The following is a 25,452-nucleotide window of genomic DNA, read 5'->3' as shown; positions in this document are numbered from 1 at the left end:
ACTTTATGCGCCGTAGTAACAAAAAAGTGACTCCTCGAGGAGTGGGTGTTAGCGCTTTCACCCTGGAGGGGAAATCAGAGACCTTGCGTGAGGAGGGAGCTGAAGGATAAATATCAACACCAGGGTGATGTCGTTAGTGACCCCGTATCAACGGTTCAATAGTTTCATTTAATATCAGAGAATTCATCAGGAGAAGGGGGGAGGTACTTTAACTCCACATTGGGATAGAGATAGGGGAAACGATGAGGTGAGGGGTTAATGCGGTGGGAAGGGTTTGTGGGGTGAAGGAATCTGAGGCTGGAGTGAGATGCCGGATCAGGCGAAGGAGTGGAGGTCAGGCCCTCACTCTGAGGGTTAGGGGTGAATCGGTGAATCCGGGTTGGCGGTGCGAAGGAGGGCCAGTAACCCTGAGATGCGGGTGGACGTGTCGAAGATAACATGATCAAGGTTAAGACCCGGACTGAGGATGAAGGAGTGAATCAAGCAGGTGAAGGGATGGAGAGAGAGGAGGAGGGTATGAGCATCAAGGCCCTGAGCGAGGTGGTAGTTCCGTGACCGCGGAGACGGGCGAACGGTGAATCAGGGTGGTGGGAAAGGCAGTGACCGCAGAACCCAGGGTAAAGTCTGGAGGAATAAGTGGTGGTGGTGGGGGGGGGGCGGAAAATGATGCCAGAACTTCTGTCTGAAGGTGAGAGGGGTGGGTTGACAATGAGTCCCCGGGGCAGGGAGTGGAATCCGTGACCTCAAGGCTGGTGGTGATCCCCGAAGGAGGGTGGGGTGTACAGGATCAGGTGATGGAGAAGAGTGAGGAGTCAGGGTTAGGACCTCGCTCTGAGGCTGGAGTGCAGGGCGTGCGGGTACAGAGGACCAGGTGAGGGTGGGAAATCAGGGTCTGACAGTGAGGGGAGGAGTGACTCAGGGATCGACCTTTCCTAGGGTGCAAAAACATCTCTCCATCCCAAACCGAGATCCCTCTACGCCCCCTCCATTCTCCTTTCCCCCCTCTCCTTTCCAGTGGGCACCTTACCTGTACCACTGCAGCCCCTTGGCGTAGTGTCTGTCGAAAAAGTGCGGCTCGGCGCCCAGCGCCCTGACGGCCGGGTGCAGCCGCATGAACTCGAGCAAGGCGCGGGTGCCTCCCTTCTTCACGCCGATGATGAGAGCCTCGGGCAGCCGCCGGAGAGCGCACCACCAGCGGCCGCCCGCCCTCGCCGTGCCGTTGAGCGGTCGGACCGCTGCCGCCACACGTTGTCCCGCCTCGGGTGCCCCGCTGCCCTGCTGAGGTTCAGCGCCGTCCCCGGCTACCGGCGTATACGATCCGGACGAGGGCTCCTCGTCCGCGGGCTGCGCTGTGACCGTTCTCCTCGGCCGTCCCTGCCGGCTCAAGCCGGGCTCCAGCGGGATGGAGTCACAACAGCCGGCCAGCAGGTAGAAGCAGAAAAGCGAGAGGGTGAAAAGGGAGAGCATGGCCAGGAGTTTGTGCAGGAGCCTGCCGAGCCGGGCACCACAAGTAGACGGGCTGCGTTGGTGGAAGGTCCTACATGCCATTCCTCTGGGCCATTCTCATCTTCACCCATCCTCCGGCATGAGTGCCTCTTCTCCGTCGCTCTCAGCACCAGTCCATTGCCTACTGCCCCCAAACTCTTCAATGATCCTCAAACCATCAATACAACTTTGTTTTCCCCCCTTGCTTGATATTCACCCTCCGTGAGAGCAGTGTGTCTCTCTGTGTGTTTGTGTCTGTGTGCGTATGTATGTGTTTTCTCCAACAAGCCGTCTGCTGTGTCTAACTCCCTCTCTCCCTGTCCTGCTTCATTCCAGCTCTCCCCTTCTCCCCATCCCTGGCTCCCGGCACTTTTCATTCATTGATTCATTCATTCATTCCGGCAGGACAAACTCCGAACCAGCTGGACCGGCGCACGGGCAATTTCTATTGGTCCAGACTGGAGTTGTGGGCGTGTTTATGTAAATCTATCGCATTCTAATTGGACTGGATTTGAAAGAGGGCGGGCTTTCGTTACATAATTATATCGAAGAAGCCGGGTCTCGAAATTTGTATTACTTGCGCAGAGGCAAAGTGATTCATTCTATCTATACAGCTGAAGTCAATCTGGTTGACCAGTAGATGTTGTGATTCACTGCACTGGCCTGGTTATGATTATATAGATTGTAACGTGCTGTAGCACAATGCTGGTGTTTAAAAAAAACTTTGTGTAATGTGCTGCGAAAGTCAGTGTCAAATCCAGCACGAATAAATCCGGTGTGAATATAAGAATGAGGACTGCGTCAACGCCTAACTTCAAACATCGATAAAATTAAAATTCTTGCAAAGCATGGCAATTTAAATCCGTGCCAAGCAAAGGACAATCTGCCAAGTGTTGCTCAGGGCTAATGAAAACTAATCCAATTTTTAATCTTCTATAAGGATAGTAAGGGATGTGGGTATCAGGCCGATAAACCAAGTTAAGATACAAATCATTCGGGATCTAACCGGTGCAGACTCAGGGGATTGGAGGGTCTGCTTGTGGTCCCTGTACTTCACACATTTACTGTACCTACCGAGCTGCGGCTTCCTTCAGAGCAATGTCACTGCTGAAGATTATGGGCCGAGGTCCCACTCCTGACACTCCCGTGCTATAAATGCTGAGTGCAGGATTTTGAATGTCACTCTTTCAGAGGAAGTGTTGATAGTTGGATGTGCTCTCGAATGGATGTAGAAGATTTCATGGCACTCTGCGTACGTATTCGTCATTCAATATTAATAAACAAGTGATCTTGTCGTTATGGGGAGCGTGCATACAAATGAGCTGCTCGTTTTCTCACATTATAAATAAGTATCTGACTAAATGTTATGAAATACCCTATAACTTACTGCCCGTTACGGCGCTGCCGTTGCTGTTCCCATAACATTTTTTGACCAGTCAGGGTATTAGCCCTGAGCTGAACCTCCGAACTTCGAAGAATGGTGGACCACTCTTGGTGTGACCGCGACCCTTTGACCTATTTGGCATGGGTGACCCTACCAAGCGTCAAAGCACAAGGCCCTGACTCATAGCTCTTCGGGTCATTAAGCCACTCAAGCCTCCAAACCCTTCGGCAAGGTTGACGTCTCCTTAACACCATATAAAGTGTGATATAAATGCACAATTTCATTAATTCAAACATATTTTAATAAACGTAGTTTTCTCCCATTGACTTTTGATAGAAGGACATATGGCCGAAATTTATGTTACTATATATGTAACAAACTACTTCCTGACGTTATCCCCGATTAGATTAACTGATTTTAAGTCATGCATTTTTTCATATTCTGGACTGCCCCATGAGAAGACAATATTTTTTTCTATTCACACTAACAAATTCTTTATTCTCCCTTCAGTAGATTACTCTTTCAATCTTCCGTACTCAGGGTGACTTCAGGAACTTGCCAGCCATAGATCTCCCATAGTATTCATTATTTGTTTTTCTGGAAGAACAAAATAGTTTGTCCTGCTCTGCATAACGTCTGCCATGTTTTATTGTACTGCTTACTGGAGTTTCCATACCAGGCATTACAGCCTGGAATGGAAATGCCAATGCCTTTGAAAGGAAAATCATATAAAAAGTAGTGGAAAGCATGAGTAAAGCCCTGCCAGTCATTGACCACATCTATATCAAATGCTGTACTAGGAAAGCAGCATCCATTCCCAGAGACCCCCACCTCCCAGGTCATTTTTAAAATGCAAACAACAGGAATTCTGCAGATGCTGGAAATTCAAGCAACACACATCAAAGTTGCTGGTGAATGCAGCAGGCCAGGCAGCATCTATAGGAAGAGGTACAGTCGACGTTTCAGGCCAAGACCCTTCGTCAGGACTAACTGAAGGAAGAGTTAGTAAGAGATTTGAAAGGTTTGAAAAGATTTGAAAAGATTTGAAGAGATACAAATCTCTTACTAACTCTTCCTTCAGTTAGTCCTGACGAAGGGTCTCGGCCTGAAACATCGACTGTACCTCTTCCTAGAGATGCTGCCTGGCCTGCTGCGTTCACCAGCAACTTTGATGTGTGTTCCTCCCAGGTCATGTTCTCTTCTCACTGCTGCCAGCAGGTAGAAGGTACAGGAGCCCCAGGACTTGCACCACCAGGCCATGAACAGTTGCTACCCCTCAACTTTCAGACTCTTGAATAAAAGGGGATAACTACACTCACTTGCCCCCATCATTGAAATGTTGCCACAATCAATGATATCACTTTAAGGACTCTTTATCTCATTATCACATGTTCTTGTTACTTATTACACAGTCTGTTGTCTTCTGCATTCACAGGGGACATTATGTCCAGTGTTCTGAGCTATATTTAATTCATCTGTCAGGATCCAAATGGAGGAGATTATAGAACACAAACTAGTTGGTTATCCTGAGATTATTCTACTTAGTTTGAAAGCAGAAGCTTCTATTTAGAACCAACTAAAAGGTTAAAGTTCAGGGGATTTTCCCACTGGGTGTGACAGCTCCAGTGCTATTGAAGCTGGTGCTAATTGTAGAAGTGCCAGTCCCACACACATATCCTGGCCACCCGCACCGATAAGGATATTCATCTGGATGATCTACTTTATTGAAGGGAAAACCAATAACCTGCCGCATATCCCACTTGTTTCCTTGTTTTCCCATAAGGACCATTATAGAGATGATTTACTATTTGAGAAAAGGCCAAGGTCCATCCAGTTCACCTCTTGCCATCTTAATAATGATAAAATTGCTGATGACTAATCCCGGCTGCCAGTCTCAGCCTATTCATCTTCAACAGATCCAGAAATCGCATGAGAATGTTGGAGATCATTAGTTTCCATGGGTACAAAATTAACTTTCACCAACCCAAGCATGCCACACCAACTAGTTATCATGTAACAATTTATTCATCTGTATTTTCCAAAATATTGTTTTTTTTCAACATTATTAATTTGAATTTGTATTGATCACTGCTAAATTCTTCCTCCATGTTCCCTGGGGGCATCTGTCCCAACTTCTCTTAATATTCCTTCTGCAAGATGTGGGAATGTCTGCATTTCAATCAACATGTTTGAATTGGTTCTCTTACCTTTCATTGTCCTTAAAAATTGACAAGACCAATTAGAAACTCAAAATTGACAGACTCATTTAAGAAATTACAGGCTGTCACATCTGATTGAAATAATCACAATGCTAAATTTCTTTAAAAAAACATTGTGTGGAAACTACAGCAAGGAACCTGTATAGAGGAACTCTATTATACAGTCAACAATATTGGTGAATAGCCAGAGTTTTTTTTTAAGTTATTTTCTATTGTGCTATATTTAAATAGACAGATACAGGATAGAATAAAGTAGATATACTGCATATCTCTGATTAATTTGTGGTTAGGTTGTGGAAAGCCTGGTTCTGTACTTCAGCACTGCCAACTGGTGATGTTTTGATTCCATAGCATACAGTAGGCATTCATGCATTGATCGGGTTGACAAAGATGGGCCCTTTACACATTTTATGTGAATTATACCACTTGTATTGGCAGCTAGACTTTAATTGCCTTAGTCCTATGCTCTGGAATTTCTTTCCTAAATCTCTACATCACTCCCTTTAAAATGCTGCTTTAAAACTGTGTGTCTAACTGAGATTTTAGTCTTGTGCATAATACCTCTGCAGGTTTGATGTCAATTAAAAGCAGTGTAGTCCCTTTTGTGTGTTAACTGTGACTAGTAAGATGCAAGTTGTAATTGTGAAGAACTACTCATCAAATTCACAGTACGCTATTGCCTCACAATAGCAGAGACCAGCTTTATTTTGACCTCAGATGCTGTCTGTGTGGAGATTGTCTGTTCTCTCTGCACTCCTGTACCTACTACCCAATAGTAGCAGTGAAGGAGAACAAGGCCTGGACGGTGGTGGTCTTGATGATGGATGCTGCTTCTTGTGACCGTGCTCCTTATAAATGCGCTCAGTGGTGGGGAGGGATTTGCATGAAATTGGCTGGCCCATATCCACCACTCTCTGTAGACTTTTCCATTCCTGGGCATTAGAGGTTCCATACCAGGCTGTGATGTAACCAGTTAGATAGATAGATAGAAATACGTTATTGATCTCGAGGGAAATCGGGTTTCGTTACAGCCTCACCAACCAAGAATAGAGCATAAGTATAACAATACAAAAACCACAAACAATCAAACAACAAAATGCAAACTATGCCAGATGGAAAAATGTCCAGGACCAGTCTAGTGGCTCAGGGTGTCTGACCCTCCACGGAAGGAGCTGCAAGTTTGATAGCCACAGGCAGGAACGACATCCTGTGCCGCCAAGTGTTGAAAATCGGTGGAATGTGGCCAAAGTCCAACAGTAAAAAGTTCAATATCCCGTCTACAAACATGTTTCTTGATCGTAATATGATCTGGATTGCACCATCTGTTGTTAACCAGAACAGTAAGCACCCAACTCCTTTACGCTTACCGCTCTCAGTGCTCTTCCAGTCAGCCGGAATGGTCTGGAAGCCGTCCATGGAGAAGTTTTGATCGGGTATGTCCTCATGCAGCTCCGTTCCAGTGAAACACATAACAATGCCCTCCCGAAATGTTCTCTGACACCCGGCTAGCGCTGTGAACTCGTCCATTTTATTATCCACTGAACTCCTCTTCTCCATACGTCTCTGTTGTCTCGACCCGGTCCTCTTTCCTCGACTTTGTAATCCCCCTCTGCATCCTCTGTGTGTTTTCCTCCAGATTTCAGCAGGGGTGTCCACCGCTGTGCTCGCTAAACCGCCCCGCATAAGCGCAAGCAGCTGGTCCCTGGAATACACAATGCGACATGCTTCTGTCCTGCGTGTCGGGAAGTAACTATTCCCAGCGCTAAAAACCCAAATAAAGCTCTCTCTACCAGCCTGTTAGAGAGGGTGCAGCTTCGACGTGTTACCATGAAAAAAAAATACAAAAGATAAGGTAAGGTAAAAAGTAAGAAGAAAAAAGTAAGAATCCAATCGGAACGGCTGTAACAGGCTGCATGCACAACCGGCGCATGCATACTGTAACTTTAGGATACTTTCCACTACGCAGCCCAGAGAAAATTGTCAAAGTCTTAGGTGAAATGCTGAATATATGAAAACATCCAAGAATATAGAGGTGCTGTCATGCCTTCTTTATGATGACACTTACGTGCTGGCTCCAGGACAGATCCTCTGATATGATAACTCCAAGGAATTTAAAGTTACCATCTTCCACCTCTGAAATATAGAAACATAAAAACAAGTACTTACTTTAGAAATGACCTAAGGGTATCCATTGCCCTCTATTTTTCTAAGCTCAATGTACCTATCCAGGAGCCTCTTAAAAGACCCTATCATATCCTCCTCCACCACCGTCGCCAGCAGCTCATTCCATGCACTCACCACTCTCTGCGTAGAAAACTTACCCCTGCATCTCCTCTGTACCTACTTCCAAGCACCTTAAAACTGTGCCGTCTTGTCAGCCCTGGGAAAAAACCTCTGACTATCCACATGATCAATTCCTTTCATCATCTTATATACCTCTATCATGTCACCTCTCATCCTCCGTCACTCCAAGGAAAAAAGGCCAAGTTCACTCAACCTATTCTCATAAGGCATGCTCCCCAATCCAGGAAACACCCTTGTAAATCTCCTTTGCACCCTTTCTATGGTTTCCACATCCTTCCTGTAGTGAGGTGACCAGAACTGAGCGCAGTTCTCTAATTGGGGTCTGATCAGGGTACTATATAGCTGTAACATTACCTCTTGGCTCTTGATCTCAGTCCTACTATTGATGAAGGCAAATACACTGTATGACTTCTTAACCACAGAGTCAACCTGTGCAGCAGCTTTGAGTGTCCTATGGACTTGGAACCCAAGATCCCTCTCATCCTCCACACTGCCAAGAGTTTTACCATTAATACTATATTGTGCCATAATATTTGATTTACCAAAATGAACCACATATTTATCTGGGTTGAACTCCATCTGTGACTTCTCAGCCCAGTTTTGCATCCCATCGATGTCCTGCAGTAACCTCTGAAAGCCCTTCACACTCTCCACAAAACCCCCAACTTTTGTGTCATCAGCAAATTTACTAACCCATCCCTCCACTTCCTCATCCAGGTCATTTATAAAAATCACAAAGGGAAGGGGTTCCAGAACAGTTCCCATAAGCACACCACTGATCACCGACTCCATGCAGGATATGACCTGTCTACAACCACTCTTTGCCTTCTGTAGGCAGGCCAATCTTGGATCCACAAAGCAAAGTCCCCTTGGATCCCATGCCTCCTTACTCTCTCAATAAGCCTTGTATGGGGTACTTTATCAAATGCTTTGCTGAAATCCATGTACACTGCATCTACTGCTCTACCTTCATCAATGTGTTTAGTCACATCCTCAGAAAATTCAATCAGGCTCTTAAGGCATGGCCTGCCTTTCACAAAGCCATGCTGACTATTCTTAATCATATTATGCCTCTCCAAATGTCCATAAATCCTGCCTCCCAGGAACTTTTCCATCAACTTACCAACCACTGAAGTAAGACTCAGTGGTCTATAATTTCCAGGGCTATCTCTACTCCCTTTCTTAAATAAAGGAACAACATCCGCAACCCTCTAATCCTCCGGAACCTCTTCTCTCCTATCCTCATTGATGATACAAAGGTCATTGCCAGAGGCTCAGCAGTATTCTCCCTCACCTCCCACAGTGGCCTGGGGTATATCTCATCCGGTCCTGGTGAATTATCCAACTTGATGCTTTCCAAAAGCTCCAGCACATCCTCTTTCTTAATGTCCATATGCTCAAACTTTTTGGTCCACTGCACGTTATCCCTACAATCACCAAATTCCTTTTCCATAGTGAATACTAAAAAGAAAAATATTCATTAAGTACCTCCACTTCCTGCTCCAGTTCCATACACACTTTTTCACTGTCACACTTGACTGGTCCTACTCTCTCATGTCTTATCCTCTTGCTCTTCACATACTTGTAGAATGCCTTGGGGTTTTCTTTAATCCTGCTCACCAAGGCCTTCTCATGGCCCCTTCTGGCTGCCCAATTTCATTCTTAAGCTCCTTCCTGCTAGCTTTATAATTTAATAGATCTCTATCATTACCTAGTTTTTTGAGCCTTTCGTAAGCTTTTCTTTTCTTCTTGACTAGATTTTCTAGAGCCTTTGTATACCATGGTTCCTCTACCCTACCATCCTCTCCCTGTCTCACTGGAACGTACCTGTGCAGAATGCCACACAAATATCCCCTGAATATTTGCCACATTTCTTACGTACATTTCCCTGAGAACATCTTCTCCCAATTCATGCTTCCAAGTTCCTAACTGATAGCTTCATATTTCCCCTTACTCTAATTAAATGCTTTCCTAATTTGTCTGTTCCTATCCCTCTCCAGTGCAATAGTTAAGGAGGAAACCTTCCTGAACACATCTAACAAACTCCACCCTATCTAAACCCCTTGCTCTAGGGAGATGCCAATCAATATTGGGGAAATTAAAATCTCCCATCACGACAACCCTGCACCATTCCAGAATCTGTCTCCCTATCTGCTCCTCGATGTCCCTGTTACTGTTGGGTGGTCTATAAAAAACATCCAGTAGAGTTATTGACCCCTTCCTGTTTCTAACTTCCACCCACAGAGACTCAGTAGACAATCTCTCCATGACTTCCTCCTTTTCTGCAGCCGTGACACTATCTCTGATCAGCAGTGCCACGCCCCCACCTCTTTTGCCCCCCTCCCTGTCCTTTCTGAAACATCTATAAGCCTGGCACTCTAAGTAGCCATTCCTGCCCCTGAGCCATCCAAGTCTCTGTAATGGCCACAACATCATAGCTCCGAGTACTGATCAATGCTCTAAGCTCATCTGCTTTGTTCATGATACTCATTGCATTAAAATAGACACATCTCAAACCATCAGTCTGAGCACATCCCTTCTCTATCACCTACCTATCCTCCCATGCACACTGCCTACAAGCTTTCTCTATTTGTGAGCCAAACGCCCCTTCCTTCGTATCTTCAGTTCGGTTCCAACCTCCCAGCAATTCTAGTTTAAACTTTCCCCGATAGCCTTAGCAAACCTCCCTGCCAGAATGTTGGTCCTCCTCGGATTCAAGTGCAACCCATCCTTATTGTACAGGTCATACCTGCCCCAAAAGAGGTCCCAATGAGCCAGAAATCTGAATCCCTGCCCCCTGCTCCAATCCCTCAGCCACGCATTTATACTCCACCTCACTCTATTCCTATACTTACTGTCGTGTGGCACAGGCAGTAATCCTGAGATTACTGTCCTCGTTGTCCTGCTTCTCAGCTTCTTTCCTAACTCCCTGTGGTCTGTTTTCAGGTCTACCACCCTTTTCCTACCTATGTTGTTGGTATCAATATGTACCACGATCTCTGGCTGTTCACCTTCCCACTTCAGGATATCATGGGCACGATTAGAAACATCCCGGACCCTGGCACCTGGGAGGCAAACTACCATCGTGTTTCTTTCCTGTGTACGTAGAATCACCTGTCTGACCCCCTAACTATAGAGTCCCCTATCACTTCTGCCATCCTCTGCCTTTCCTTTCCCTACCCTTCTGAGCCACAGGGCCAGACTCTGTGCCAGAGGCACAGCCACTGTTGCCTCCCCCAGGTAGGTCGTCCCTGCCAACAGTACTCAAACAGAGGTACTTATTGTTAAGGGGGACAGCCACAGGAATATTCTCCAGTATCTGACTCTTGCTCTTCACTCTCCTGACTGTTACCCACTTCTCTGTCTCCCAAGGCCCTAGTGTCACTACTTGCCTATAGCTCCTATTTATCACCTCCCCACTGACCTTGACCAGACAAGCTGCATCTCCAATTCCCTAGCCCGGTCCTTAAGGAGCTGTAGCTCAACGCACCTGGTGCAGATATGGCTGTCTGGGAGGCTGGGTGTCTTCTGTACATCTCACATCCACACCCAGTGCAGAATACCGGCCTCACAGACATTCTTCATATTCCTAGTAACTTCACAAGTAACTTACATCACCTTGGCCCGTTACCGCCAAAGACTTCCTCCACTCCAATGCCTGCTCCTGAGATACCCGCTCTATGAAGCTGCTTTTGCTCCTGCACAGTCGTGCTTTTGGTTCACTAATGAGAATTGGTTCATGGACTTCTGGCTTCTTCCTCCTGACGTTAAGTGAGAGGTTATTATGGTGGCACAACTTAACCAGATTTTCAATGTCCCTCCTATATGCTGATTTGCCACCATCATTGATTTTGCCTACAACCAAGTCAACTGCAGGAGCAATTTGTATACCTGAAACAGGCAAATCTCCAGGACTCCATGGTAGTCAACCAGGATTGAGTCTTTATTGAAGTTGACCATTTTCTGCAGAAACAATTTGAGGAATCAATAACATAATTATTGGGTGCAAATGCCTATCAGGGCTCTCTCATCTGTCTGCTACATATAGTATAGACATCGTCTAGAATTCTGCTAACAGATGCACCAGAAAAGTAACACCAATGGATATTATCCACCCCCATGTTTTAAAAATTGAATGGGCTTGTTCAAGTGTGTGTAGATGGAGAAAATAGCTAAAGACTTAGCCTTGATGTTCATTCTTTATCGACTGAATGTGATTGATAAATTGATACCTTGTATCCTATGACAATTATAGCAAGATTGGGAAAGAGAGCTTAACGTGACCTTAATAACAGAGGATTGGTTGCAAATTTTGAAGTTTGTTAACTCTTCTTCGATTTGTGCCAGTCACTCCTTAATTCAATTTAAAATTGTACATCATTACTATTTGACAAAGGAGAGATTGTCTAAAATATTTCCTAATGTTGATAGTCAGTGTGATAGATGTAAAACTGAGACAGCTATATTCACACATATGTTTTGGTCGTGTTCTGTATTGAAACAGTTTTGGAAATCTATTTTCTCTACAATTTCTAAAGCTTTAAAATTAATTTACAACCTAATAAATTGACAGTTTTGTTCGGTATAATCCCTCAATATATTCATGGTATTTCTATATCAGGCCAACATATAATTGCATTTGTTACGTTATTGGCCAGAAGGGCTATTATACTGAAATGGAAAGATGTCTCTGCTCCCACTTTGAAACAATGGTTCTCTCAGGTGATGCTATGTCTTAGGTTGGAGAAAATCAAAAGTCGAACTTTTGATGCTCGATTTGACTTTGAGAAAAGCTGGGGTTCTTTTGCCCGCTACTATCATCTGATTTAAGTTAATTAAGATGGTTTCCTTCTGATTCTTGTTTCAATGGATTTGAGTTGGCGGATTGATGTTTTTCTTTTATGGAAGCTTGTAAGGTGTATAGCTCTGGGGTTGTGCTCCCAGTGGGTCTCTTTTTTTTCTCTTTTTTCGTTAGCAGGGTTTTTTTGTTTTAGTTACGAAGGGTTCTTTATTCCTTATTTCTTTTTTCCAAAAAAATAGTTTTAACACTTTATTTTTCTTCTTATTATTAATATATTGTTTAGCTTTGTTAATCAGTTATTTGGTAATTTAATTTCTCATTGTACATATTGACATGTTGACTTGATTACTTTGAAGTATTTTTTCTTGATCTTCAATAATAACTAATAAAAAAGATTTAAAAATGAAAGTGAAAATGACAATTATTTGAAATACATTGAACTTCAGAATCAGAATCAGGTTTACTATCATCAGCATATGTCGTGAAATTTGTTGGGATCAGGTTAGGTCTTCAGAGATCTTGACACCCAGGAACTTGAAACTACTCACTCTCTCCACTTTTGATCCCTCCATGAGGATTGGTATGTGTTCCTTTGTCTTACCCTTCAGAAATTCACAATCAGCTCTTCCGCCTGACTGAAGTTGAGGGCAAGGTTGTGGCTGCGACACCACTCCACTAGTTGGCATATAGTATGTACATCGTTTATCCTGTACACCCTCTCGTCTCCATCTGAGATTCTACCAACAATGGTTTTATCATCAGCAAATTTATAGATGGTATTTGAACTATGCCTAGCCACAGAGTCATGAGTATAGAGAGAGTAGAGCAGTGGGCTAAGCACACACTCCTGAGGTGCACCAGTGTTGATTATCAGTGAGAAAGAGATATTATCACCAATCCAGATAGATTGTGGTCTTCTGGTTAAGAAGTCGAGGATCCAATTGCAGAAGCAGGTACAGAGGCCCAGGTTCTGTAACTTATCAATCTTTATAATTTTAAGTAGAATACTGAGCAACATCTACAAAAGCCAGCCAGCTTAGCAATGAGTGCTCATGGCCATGGCAAGAAGACTTCAGAAAAATCAAGTTCAATCAATTGTGTTAGGGTAAATAGTATGTACATCATTTATCAGTGGAAGGGATTACCAAGTGGATTGGTTCAAGGAAAAAAATGCAATGTTCCTTTCGACTGTTGGGAATCCCTGGCCCATGATCACTCACAGGGAGAAGGGCTATTCAGGATGACATTGTGAACCTCATGGCAATGCAATGTGGGTACATAAAGCCCTGCATAAACTGTAGAAGAAGTGAATCACTTTATAAGCCACATTTTGCTTGGCACATTCTACTCCATCCGTGGATAAGTTGCAATTCCTTCATTAGCCTCATTAGCCACCTTGGAAGCTAATCTTTCTTAATCGCAATTGACTACCGAAGGAAAAGAATATACATTTGCACTATTCTAAGTTAGATTAATTGAATTAAATAATCTTATCATAACATCACTTCAATACCTTGATATTAAGTCCATTCTTCCTGTTCTGTGCAGAAATCACACAAAATATCTGCTTTCCTGGTTTTGATCATATTAGCAATCATTTCCAGTTTTGATGAGAGACTTTGGTTGGACTTAACTCATTAATATTATTTCTCTTTCCACAACTTGATTCTCTGAGTGTCCCCGGCATCTTCTGTCTTAATTTCAGCTTACTAATGTAGGTAGATTTTTAAAAATTGTCATATCCAGGTCAATGCAGATGACAGAAAGGTGAGTGGAGGGGCAGGTAGTGTTGAGAACGCAGGTAGGCTGAAGAAGGATTTGGACAAATTAGGAGAATGCAAAAAGAGGTTTCAGATAAAGTACAGTGTAGGGAAGTGTATGGTCGTGCACTTTGGAAGAAGGAATAAATATGTAGACTATTTTTCTAAATGGGGAGCAAATTGAGAAATCAGAGGTGCAAAAGGGACTTGTGAGTCCTAGAGTAGAATTCCCTAAAGTTTAACTTGCGGATTGAATCAGTAGTAAGAATGGAAAATAGAACGTTAGCATTCATGGTGAGGGAATAGAATATAAAAGCAAGGATGTAATGCTGAGACTTTATAATCAATGGTCAGCAGACCACACTTGGAGTATCGTGAGCAGTTTTGGACCCCATATTTAAGAAAGGATGTGCTGGTGTTGGAGAAAATCCAGTGGAGGTTTATGAAAATGATCCCTGGAATGAAAGGGTTAACATATGAGAAATGTTTGATGGCTCTGGCCTGTACTCGCAGGAGTTTCGAAGAATGAGGGGGGATAAAATTGAAACCTACCAAATGCTGAAAGGCCGAGATAGAATTCATGTACCTATCTTAAAAGACCCTATTGCATCCACTTCCATCACCGCCATCGTCAGTGCCTGCTGTGCACCCACTGCACTCTGTGTGGAAAAACTTACCCCTGACATCCCCTCAGTTCCTATTTCCAAGTACCTTAAAACTATGCCCCCTCGTATTAGCCATTTCAGCTCTGGGAAAAAGCCTCTGGCAATCCACACGATCAATGCCTCTCATCATCTTATACACATTTATCAAGTCACCTCTCATTTTCCATCACTCTAAGGAGAAAAGGCCAAGTACACTCAACCTATTCTCATAAGGTATGCTATCTAACCAAGGCAACATTCTTGTAAATTTCGTCTGCGCTCTCTCTATATTATCCACATCCTTCCTGTAGTGAGGTGACCAGATCTGAAGTAGGGTTTGACCAAGGTCTGATATAGCTGTAACGTTACCTCGCGGCTCTTGAACTGAATCCCACAGTTGATGAATGCCAACACACCATATACCTTCTTAATAAAACTGTCAAACTGTGCAGCAGCTTTGAGTGTCCTATGGACATGGACCCCAAGATCTCTCAGATCTTCCACACTGCCAAGAGACTTACTATTTACGTATATTATATTCTATCTTCAAATTGGACCTACCAAAATGAACCACCACACTTATCTGGGTTGAAGTCCATCTGAAACTTCTCAGCCCAGTTCTGCATCCTATCGATGTCCTGCTGTAACCTCTGACAACCCGCCAGACTATCCACAGCACCCCCAACCTTTGTGGTCATCAGCAAGCTTACTAACCCACCCTTCCACTTCTTCATCCAGGTTGTTTTTAAAAATCACAAAGAGGAGGGGTCCCAGAACAGATCCCTGTGGAACACCACTGGTCACTGACCTCCATGCAGATTAAGAACCATCTACAATCACTGTTTGCCTTCTGTGGGCAAGCCGATTCTGAATCCACAAAACAAGGTCTCCTTGGATCCCATGCCTCCTTACTTTATGAAGGAGCCTGGCATGGAGAACCTTATCTAATGCCTTACTGATATCCATATACACTACATCCACTGCTCTACCTTCATCAATGTGTTTTGTTTACATCCTCAAAGAATTCGATCAGGCTCATAAGGCACAATCTGCCCTTGACAAAACCATGCTAACTATCCCTAATCAGATTATGTCTCTCCAAATGCTCATAAATCCTGTCTCTCAGGACATTCTCCAACAACTTGCCCATCACTGAAGCCAGACTCACTGGTCTATAATTTCCTGGGTTATCTCTACTCCCTTTATTGAACAAGGGAATAACATTTTCAACCTTCCAATCCTCTGGAACCTATTCCGTCACCATTGATGATGTAAAGATCATCACAAGAGGCTCAGCAATCTCCTCCCTTGCTTCCCACAGTAGCCTGGGGTACATCTCATCTAGACTTATTTAACTTAATGCTTTTCAAAAGCTCCAGCACATCTTCTTTCTTAACGTCTATATGCTCAAGCGTTTCAGTCTACTGTAAGTCATCGTCACAATTGCCAATGTGTTTTTCCTTGGAGAATACTGAAGCAAAGTATTCATTAAGTACTAGGCAGCATCTGTAGGAAGAGGTGCAGTCGACGTTTCAGGCCGAGACCCTTTGTCAGGACTAACTGAAGGAAGAGTGAGTAAGGGATTTGAAAGTTGGAGGGGGAGGGGGAGATCCAAAATGATAGGAGAAGACAGGAGGGGGAGGGATAGAGCCGAGAGCTGGACAGGTGATAGGCAAAAGGGGATACGAGAGGATCATGGGACAGGAGGTCTGGGAAGAAAGACAAGGGGGCGGGGGGGGGGACCCAGAGGATGAGCAAGAGGTATATTCAGAGGGACAGAAGGAGAAAAAGGAGAGTGAGAGAAAGAATGTGTGCATAAAAATAAGTAACAGATGGGGTACAAGGGGGAGGTGGGGCCTCCATATTATGGGTCCAACATATTATTCTCCGTAATTTCCGCCACCTCCAACGGGATCCCACCACTAAGCACATCTTTCCCTCCCCCCCCCTCTGCATTCCGCAGGGATCACTCCCTACGCAACTCCCTTGTCCATTCGTCCCCCCCATCCCTCCCCACTGATCTCCCTCCTGGCACTTATCCATGTAAGCAGAACAAGTGCTACACATGCCCTTACACTTCCTCCCTTACCACCATTCAGGGCCCCAAACAGTCCTTCCTGGTGAGGCAACACTTCACCTGTGAGTCGACTGAGGTGATATACTGCGTCCGGTGCTCCCGATGTGGCCTTTTATATATTGGCGAGACCCGACGCAGACTGGGAGACCGCTTTGCTGAACATCTACGCTCTGTCCGCCAGAGAAAGCAGGATCTCCCAGTGGCCACACATTTTAATTCCACATCCCATTCCCATTCTGACATGTCTATCCACGGCCTCCTCTACTGTAAAGATGAAGCCACACTCAGGTTGGAGGAACAACACCTTATATTCCGTCTGGGTAGCCTCCAACCTGATGGCATGAACATCGACTTCTCTAACTTCCGCTAGGCCCCACCTCCCCCCGTACCCCATCTGTTACTTACTTTTATGCACAAATTCTTTCTCTCACTCTCCTTTTTCTCCCTCTGTCCCTCTGAATATACCTCTTGCCCATCCTCTGGGTCCCCTCCCCCTTGTCTTTCTTCCCGGACCTCCTGTCCCATGATCCTCTCGTATCCCCTTTTGCCTATCACCTGTCCAGCTCTTGGCTCTATCCCTCCCCCTCCTGTCTTCTCCTATCATTTTGGATCTCCCCCTCCCCCTCCAACTTTCAAATCCCTTACTCACTCTTCCTTCAGTTAGTCCTGACGAAGGGTCTCGGCCTGAAACGTCGACTGCACCTCTTCCTACAGATGCTGCCTGGCCTGCTGCGTTCACCAGCAACTTTGATGTGTGTTGCTTGAATTTCCAGCATCTGCAGAATTCCTGTTGTATTCATTAAGTACCTCCGCTACCTCCTCCAAATCCATGCACACCTTTCCACAACCTCAACTGATTGGTCCTACTCTCAGACAGCTCATCCTCTTGCTCTTCACATGCTTGTAGAATGCCTTGGGGTTTTCCTTAATCCTGTTCACCAAGGCCTTCTTGTGGCTGCTTCTGGCTCTCCTAATTCTATTCTTAAGGTCCTTCCTAGCAACCTTGTAATTTTCTAGAGCTCTAACAGTACCTAGTTTCTTGAACCTTTCGTAATCTTTTTTTTTCTTCTTATCTAGATTTTCTACATATTTTGTACACCATGGTTCTTTAACCCTACCATCCTCAATGGAACATACCTATACAGAACTCTATGCCACATTTATGCCTTTCCCTAAGAACATCTGCTCCCAATTTACACCCCCAAGTTCCTGCCTAATAGCATCATATTTCCCCCACCCCAATTAAATGTTTTCCCAAATTATCTGCTCCCAACCCTTTCCAGTGCTGTGGTGAAGGAGATAGAGTTGTGGTCACTACCTCCAAAATGCTCTCCCACCGAGAGACCTGATATCTGACCAGGTTCATTTTCCAATACTAAGTCAAGTACAGCCTCTCCTCTTGTTGGCTTATCTACATATTGCATCAGGAAACCTTCCCGAACACACCCAACAAACCACCCCATCTAAACCCCTTGCTCTAGGGAGATGCCAATCAATATTAGGAAAGTTAAAATCTCCCATCACAACAACCTTATTGTTATTGCCCCATTCCAGAATCTGCCTCCCGATCTGCTCCTTGATATCCCTGTTACTATTGGGAGGGGGGTCTATAAAAAAACACCCAGTCGAGTTATTGCCCCTTTCCTGTTTCTGACTTCCACCCACACTGACTCAGTAGACCATCCCTCCATGATTTCCTCCTTTGCTGCAACCATGACACTATGTCCCTAATTAACAATGCCATGTCCCCACCACTTTTGCCTCCCTCTCTGTTCTTTTTGAAACATCTAAAGCCTGGCACACTAAGCAGCCATTCCTGTTCCTGAGACATCCATGTCTCTGTAATAGCCACAACGTCACAGTTCCATGTATTCATCCACACTCTAAGATCATTGGCCTTGTTCATGATACTCCTTGCATTAAAATAGACACATCTGAAACCATCAGACTGAGTGCATCTTTGCTCTAACATCTGCCTATCCTTCCTCAGAAACTCCCTACAAGCTGTCCCTACTTGTGCGCCAACCTCCTCATCCTCTGCCTCTTCATTTCAGTTCCCACGCCCCTGCAAATCTAATTTAAACCCTCCCCAACAGCATTAGCAAACCTCCCCACCAGGATATTGGTCCCGCTCGGATTCAAGTGCAACCCATCCTTTTAGTACAGGTCACAGCTGCCCGAGAGGAGGTCCGAATGATCCAAAAGTCTGATTCCCTGTCCCCCTTTTTTTTTGATTGAGACATGACTGAGCAGGCACGTGGACATCAGTGAGTTAGACCGGCAGGAAGAATTTCAAAGGAGAGCATTTTTACTTCAGCAGTTTGATCGAGGCACAGGTGAGTAGAAGCGTGGATGTCAGCGAGTTAGATCGGCAGGAAGAATTTCAAAAGAAGACAGCTTTATAGAGTGGGCACAAGAGTAGAGGGAGTCAGAGTAGGAGGGCTTTGGCTCAATGGGGCTTCGGCGATAACAGGTCAAGGTGAGCTAAGTTATTTGTGAACAATAGGAATAGGAAGTCTGTCTGTAAGACTGGTGTTCTGTACTGGGTGTCTGATGTGGGATGTCCAGGAGAATCCCGCCCTCCCGGACAGCCACTTCTGTGCTGGTGCATCGAGCTGCAGCTCCTTAGGGACCGGGTTAGGGAACTGGAGATGTAGCTTGATGACCTTCGTCTGGTCAGGGAAAGTGAGGAGGTGATCGAGAGGATCTATAGACAGGTAGTCACATTGGGGCTTCAGGAGACAGATAATTGGGTAACAGTCAGGAGAGGGAAGAGCAAGAGGCAGATGCCAGAGAGTACCCCTGTGGCTGTCCCCCTTAACAATAAGTACTCCTGCTTGGGTACTGTTGTGGGGGGGAACGGAATACCTGGGGGAAGCAACAGTGGCTGCGCCTCTGGCACAGAGTCTGACCCTATGGCTCAGAAGGGCAGGAAAAGGCAGAGGATGGCAGCAATGATTGGGAACTCTATAGTTAGGGGGTCAGACAGGTGATTCCTTGGACGCGGGAAAGAAACACGGTGGTAGTTTGCCTCCCAGGTTCCAGGGTCCGGGATGATTCTGATCATATCCACTATATCCTGAAGTGGGAGGTGAACAGCCAGAGGTGTGGTAGATATTGGTACCAAAGACATAGGTAGGAAAAGGAAGGAGGTCCTGAAAACAGGCTACAGGGAGTTAGGAAAGGAGGTGAGAGGCGAGGCCACAAGGATAGTAATCTCGAGATTACTGCCTGTGCCACACGACAGTGAGTATAGGAATAGAGTGAGGTGGAGGATAAATGTGTGGCTGAGGGATTGGAGCAGGGGGCAGAGATTCAGATTTCTGGCTCATTGGGACCTCTTTTGGGGCAGGTGTGACCTATACAATAAGGATGGGTTGCACTTGAATCCGAGGAGGACCAATATCCTGGCAGGGAGGTTTGCTAAGGCTTTCGGAGAAAGTTTAAACTGGAATTGCTGGGAGGTTGGAACCGAACTGAAGATACGAAGGAAGGGACGTTTGGCTCACAAATAGAGAAAGCTTGTAGGCAGTGTGCATGGGAGGATAGGTAGGTGATAGAGAAGGGATGTGCTCAGACTGATGGTTTGAGATGTGTCTATTTTAATGCAATGCCTATCATGAACAAAGCAGATGAGCTTAGAGCATTGATCAGTACTTGGAGCTCTGATGTTGTGGCCATTACAGAGACTTGGACAGCACAGGGGCAGGAATGGCTATTTAGAGTGCCAGGCTTATAGATGTTTCAGAAAGGACAGGGAGGGGGGCAAAAGAGGTGGGGGCGTGGCACTGCTGATCAGAGATAGTGTCACGGCTGCAGAAAAGGAGGAAATCGTGGAGAGATTGTCTACTGAGTCTCTGTGGGTGGAAGTTAGAAACAGGAAGGGGTCAATAACTCTACTGGGTGTTTTTTATAGACACCCAATAGTAACAGGGATGTTGAGGAGCAGGTAGGGAGACAGTTTCTGGAACAGTGCACTAATAACAGGGTTGTCGTGATGGGAGATTTTAATTTCCCCAATATTGATTGGTATCTCCCTAGAGCAAGGGGTTTAGATGGGGTGGAGTTTGTTAGGTGTGCTCAGGAAGGTTTTCTGACATGTAGATAAGCCTACAAGAGGAGGGACTGTCCTTGATCTGGTATTGGGAAATGAATTTGGTCAGGTGTCAGGTCTCAGTGGGAGAGCATTTTGGAGATAGTGATCACAATTCTATCTCCTTTACCATATCATGGCAGAGGGATAGGAACAAACCAGTCAGGAAAATATTTAATTGGAGTAAGGGGAAATATCAAGCTATCAGGCTGGAATTTGGAAGCATAAATTTGGAGTAGATGTTCTCAGGGAAATGTACAACGGAAATGTGGCAAATGTTCAGGTGTTATTTGCCTGGTGTTCTGTATAAGTATGTTCCAATGAGACAGGAAAGGGATGGTAGGGTACAGGAACCGTGGTGAACCCTTTTTCTATCTATGCCATTGGTACAGTATGTACCGCAACCTCTGGCTGCTCACCCTCCCATTTCAGGATATTGTGGACGCGCTCCGAAACATCATGAACCCTGGTACCTGGGAGGCCAAACTACCATTCTTGTTTCTTTTTCGCATCCACAGAATTGCCTATCTGCCCCTCTAACTGTAGAGTCCTCTTCTACTGCTGCCCTCCTCTTCCATTCCCTACCCTTCTGAGCTACAGGGCCAGACTCAGTGGCAGAGGCATGGCCACAGTTGCTTCCCCCAGGTAGGTTGTACCCCCCAGCATCACTCAAAATGGAGTACTTATTTTAAGGGGGACAGCTACAGGAGTGCTCTCCACTACCTGTGGCCCTCCCTTCCCTCTCCTGATGGTCACCGGCTTACCTGTCTCCTTTGGCCCCAGGGTGACTACCTGCATGTAACTCCTGTCTATCACCTCCTCACTCTCCCTAACAAGCCGAAGTTCATTGAACTGCAGCTCCAGTTCCCTTACTCGGTCTCTAAGGAGCTGCAGCTCGATGCACCTGGCACAGATGTGGCCATCAGGGAGGCTGGAAGTCTTCCAGACATCCAACATCTGACACCCAGAACAGAAAACTGGCCTCGCAGTCATACCCACTGTTCTAAAGCACCGAGCCCCGCAAAATGCTCCTTTGTTAAACTTTTCTCCCTGACCTGTGCAAATCTCTCTCTCTCCCCGAATCGATTGGTCCGCTGCTAATGCCAAGATAGGTTCTGGATAAATAAGAGTGCCAAAGGTTATGAGGAGAAAGCCAGAGGAAAGGGTTGAGAGAGAAAATAAATCAACTATGATCAAATGGACGATCATACCCAATGGGCCAAATAGCCTGATTCTGATCCTATAGTCTCATTAGCACCTGCTGGAAAATTGGTCTAGATACTTACAAATAGAGCTTCACTTACTGTGGTTCAGGTTTGCTCAGCATTAGTGACACAGTTAGTGATATCATCATGACACAGCAGCCATTGTCTCAGTTATCAATCTATTTGGCCACATATTGGTGTAGTTTATGGCCTTTGATTATTAGGAGCAATGAACAAGAAACAAACCCCATAAGAGTTCAGCAAAGAGACATGAATAAGGAAGTTGACAATGTGTTACTCACAGCATCAGCCAGGTACGTTCTCATTGTTCAGCATAAATGTAAAAGCATAGCAACAGAAGTAATAAAAGTGGAAATAGGCCACTCATCATCTGCTCCAGTATTCAATGAGTTTATGAATGATCTTTCAGCGTCAGTGCTACTTCTTTGCACTAACACCATATCCAATGATTCAACCAGAAATTTCTTGGTTTCTATTGGCAATTGAACCTCCAGAGATCTCTAGAGTGGAGAATTCTAAACAATCACTGTCTTCTGACTGAAGATATTTTTTCTCATCTCACGGCCAGCCACTTAGTGTGAGACTGTGACCCCTAATTCTCGCCAACCCAGCCAGGAGAAACATCTACCCTGTCATGAACTGTACTAATTTGTTTGCTATTGTTTCAAGGATAATCACTACCCCACACTGAGCACTCTCAGGATAGGATCTGATCAGTGTAATGGGCTACGTGCGGGGTGGAGAGCAATGCCACACAAACTACTGATTTCCCACCACCTTAGGTCATTGGCAACCCTTTCTGCAGCTGGTCTGGGCTGCAATGGGAAGACCTCCATAAGTTTTGAATGCAGCTCCCAAGGCATGATCCTCATTTTAACACACAAATAAATGTGCAAAATATCATGGTGCTGCCAACGTATTTTTGCTCAGACTTGTAAGAGTTCTTGGTAGATCTGAGCTGGCACTTGAGTGAAGTGAATTGGATTTAACAGTCTTTCTGGGAAGGGAGTGTGCCATGATCTGTATAAGTGGATATCACAAGTGAACTCCCTCTAGCCCAGTAAGCCTTTCTGTTGTGCCTTTGTACTATGTTCTGCAACATTAAAGCATAAAATGAATGGACTACCCCTGCATCAGCATAGAGGTTGTTCCAACGCAGTAAGGTCAATCCATCCCAGTCAATATTGAAGAGACTTCCTTGTAAATGCTTTAGGACTGATGTTGAAACCTGTTGAGCTAGTCCACAGCTAGCCTGACAATGAGTACTTACGAAACATATCTTACAGACAATATTCACTCTCTGCTCTCACAATTCCTGGATATATTGTGTCCCACTATTAAGTCACACCCACATGTTGGAGTAGAACTGTGGTACACAGGCAGGGGGGAGCAATGCCCGTACATTCAATATTGGTTCAAAATCATATGAATTCTTCCAAACATGGGCAGGGAATCTCTCTCTTGATTATCATCTGCGATCTTCCATCAGCTGCTGGAATCAATGTTGGAAGTAGCACTGAGAGTGGCGAACACGCAGGATGCATTCGTGGGGTGGGGTGGGGGTGCTTTCAATGCCTGTCATCAAGAGCAGCAAAGACCAAGCTGACCCAGTCCTGAAGTACATGGCTGAGTGAGTGAACCAAGAGGAAAGTCTACCTGACCTTGCTCACATCAGTCTATCTAATGCAGTTGCATGTATCCATGGCAGCATCTGGTGGAGTAACCACAGTCCTTGTGGAGGTAAAGCACTATTTTCATGCTGTGGGGTGGGGAGATGGTTTTCATCGTTCTCTGTGGTATCACCATTGTGCTTAATGGAATTGACTCAGAATAAATCTGAACGGCACATCCATGAGTAAGTGTGGCTATTTTCAGCTGCAAAAATCTACAGTACCACAGTATGAAACCACATGGCCTATGATGTGTTTCAGTGCACCACTACAATCAAGTTAGATGATTAACCCTATTTAAGTGAAGTGGGGAGCAGCAACTGATCTATCTAAAAAGGAGGAGCCAACCAGGTGAAGAATTGAATAGTAAATCACAGCATGCAATGCCAAAGTTAGCCACCCAACACCAACAGCACTCAAAATGGAGTACTTATTTTTAAGGGGACAGCCATAGGGGTGCCATCACCAGACTGAAACCCTGCAGTCTTACCATAACTGCCCATGAACGGCGGTGGGAGAAGGGCTGATGGGGTAGTCCTCTGGGATTGCCATTGACTTGAAAGTCAGCTGAAACAGACACATGAATATCATGGTTGCAAAAGCAGGTCAGTGATTGAGTGCCCTGTGGAGGGACCTGACACCCCGAACACTGCAAAGTCACCCCACCATTTACAAATCAGCAGGACAATGGAATAATTTGCACTTGACTAGAGTAATACCCACAACTTTCAAGTCGGCCAATGCCATCTAGGACAAAGCAGACACATGACAGGCACGCCATCAACCACCCTCAGCAATCCATTCGCTCCACCAGCGGTGCACGGTGACTACAATGTGTACTATACACAGAAAGTGCTGCATTGCTCACGCAAGCTATTTCAACAGCACCTCTCAGACCTGTGACCTCTACCACTAAGAAGGACAAGGGCAGCAGACACTTGGGACATCACCATATGCAAGTACCACTTAAAGCTAGGCATCATCCTGACTTAGAAAGTCAGTATATTATTCATACATCATCATGGCTGGCTTTACATCCCGGAACTCTCTCCTATGAGTGCACCTTTACCAGAAGGAATGCAGAGTTCAAAAATGTGGTTTATTGCCTACTCAAAGGCAAATAAGTATGGACAATAAATACCTTACCTGTGAGGCCCAGATCCTGAAATAGAATATTATAAGAATCTTCATCCTCAATGCTGCTGAGAGCTAAAGACGAGTCTGAAGCATTCACAACCATGTCAGCCACAAGTTCCAAGTGGATAATCCAGCTTTGTGGATCCTTAATCAAAGATGTCAAACTGTCAGCCAATTTGATTCACTCCATACACTACCACGAAGTGACTTAAAGCACTGGGTACAGAAATGTCTTTGGAACATTTTAGACAGCAACCTAATTATAGTACTGAAGATATGTGTTCCAGAAATAGTCAAACTGTTCCAATGCAGTTGCAACGCCGGCATCTATTTAACAATATGCAATATTGCTCCGGTATCACACAAAGCAGAAAAAAATCCAATCCAGCTAACTATCACGAAGCCTATGATCAATCAATATCAACATGATCAAAGGCTTTGTTGACAGTGCAATCAAGGGACACTAACTCTCCAATAACCTGCTCGCTCATGCCTAGTTTGAATTTTGCCAGAGCCGCTCAGCTCCAGAGCTCATCAAAACCTTAGTCTAAACATGGATCAAAGGGCCACTGACGTCAAGGCAGTAGTTGGCAGAGAATGCTGGGACAGACACACACAGTTCATTGAAATTTGCAGGGCTAGCAACATAGAT

The 25,452-nt window shown here is 45.0% G+C and overlaps 2 protein-coding genes across 2 annotated transcripts in view; both read right to left on the bottom strand.

The window, feature by feature from the left end:
* The window catches only part of hs3st3l (heparan sulfate (glucosamine) 3-O-sulfotransferase 3-like), a 167,881-nt gene extending 166,077 nt beyond the window's left edge, over nucleotides 1-1,804 (bottom strand). The window contains exon 1 of the mRNA XM_063030748.1: nucleotides 1,028-1,804. Within this exon, the coding sequence (XP_062886818.1) occupies nucleotides 1,028-1,548 (521 nt within the window). The 5' untranslated portion in view covers nucleotides 1,549-1,804. The remainder of the gene's footprint in view (nucleotides 1-1,027) is intronic.
* Nucleotides 1,805-4,904: 3,100 nt separating this feature from the next.
* LOC134336481 (uncharacterized) overlaps nucleotides 4,905-25,452 on the bottom strand; it is a 220,847-nt gene continuing 200,299 nt past the window's right edge. The window contains exons 2-3 of the mRNA XM_063030746.1: nucleotides 7,154-7,221; nucleotides 4,905-6,790 (exon numbers count right to left, since the gene is read on the bottom strand). Of these exons, the coding sequence (XP_062886816.1) occupies nucleotides 6,232-6,790; nucleotides 7,154-7,212 (618 nt within the window). The 5' untranslated portion in view covers nucleotides 7,213-7,221 and the 3' untranslated portion in view covers nucleotides 4,905-6,231. The remainder of the gene's footprint in view (nucleotides 6,791-7,153; nucleotides 7,222-25,452) is intronic.

Source organism: Mobula hypostoma, chromosome 22 (genome assembly GCF_963921235.1).
Source record: "Mobula hypostoma chromosome 22, sMobHyp1.1, whole genome shotgun sequence".
Lineage (NCBI taxonomy): Eukaryota > Metazoa > Chordata > Chondrichthyes > Myliobatiformes > Myliobatidae > Mobula > Mobula hypostoma.
The sequence above is the reverse complement of the archived record's forward strand: the minus strand, read 5'-3'. Positions and strand labels throughout refer to the sequence as shown.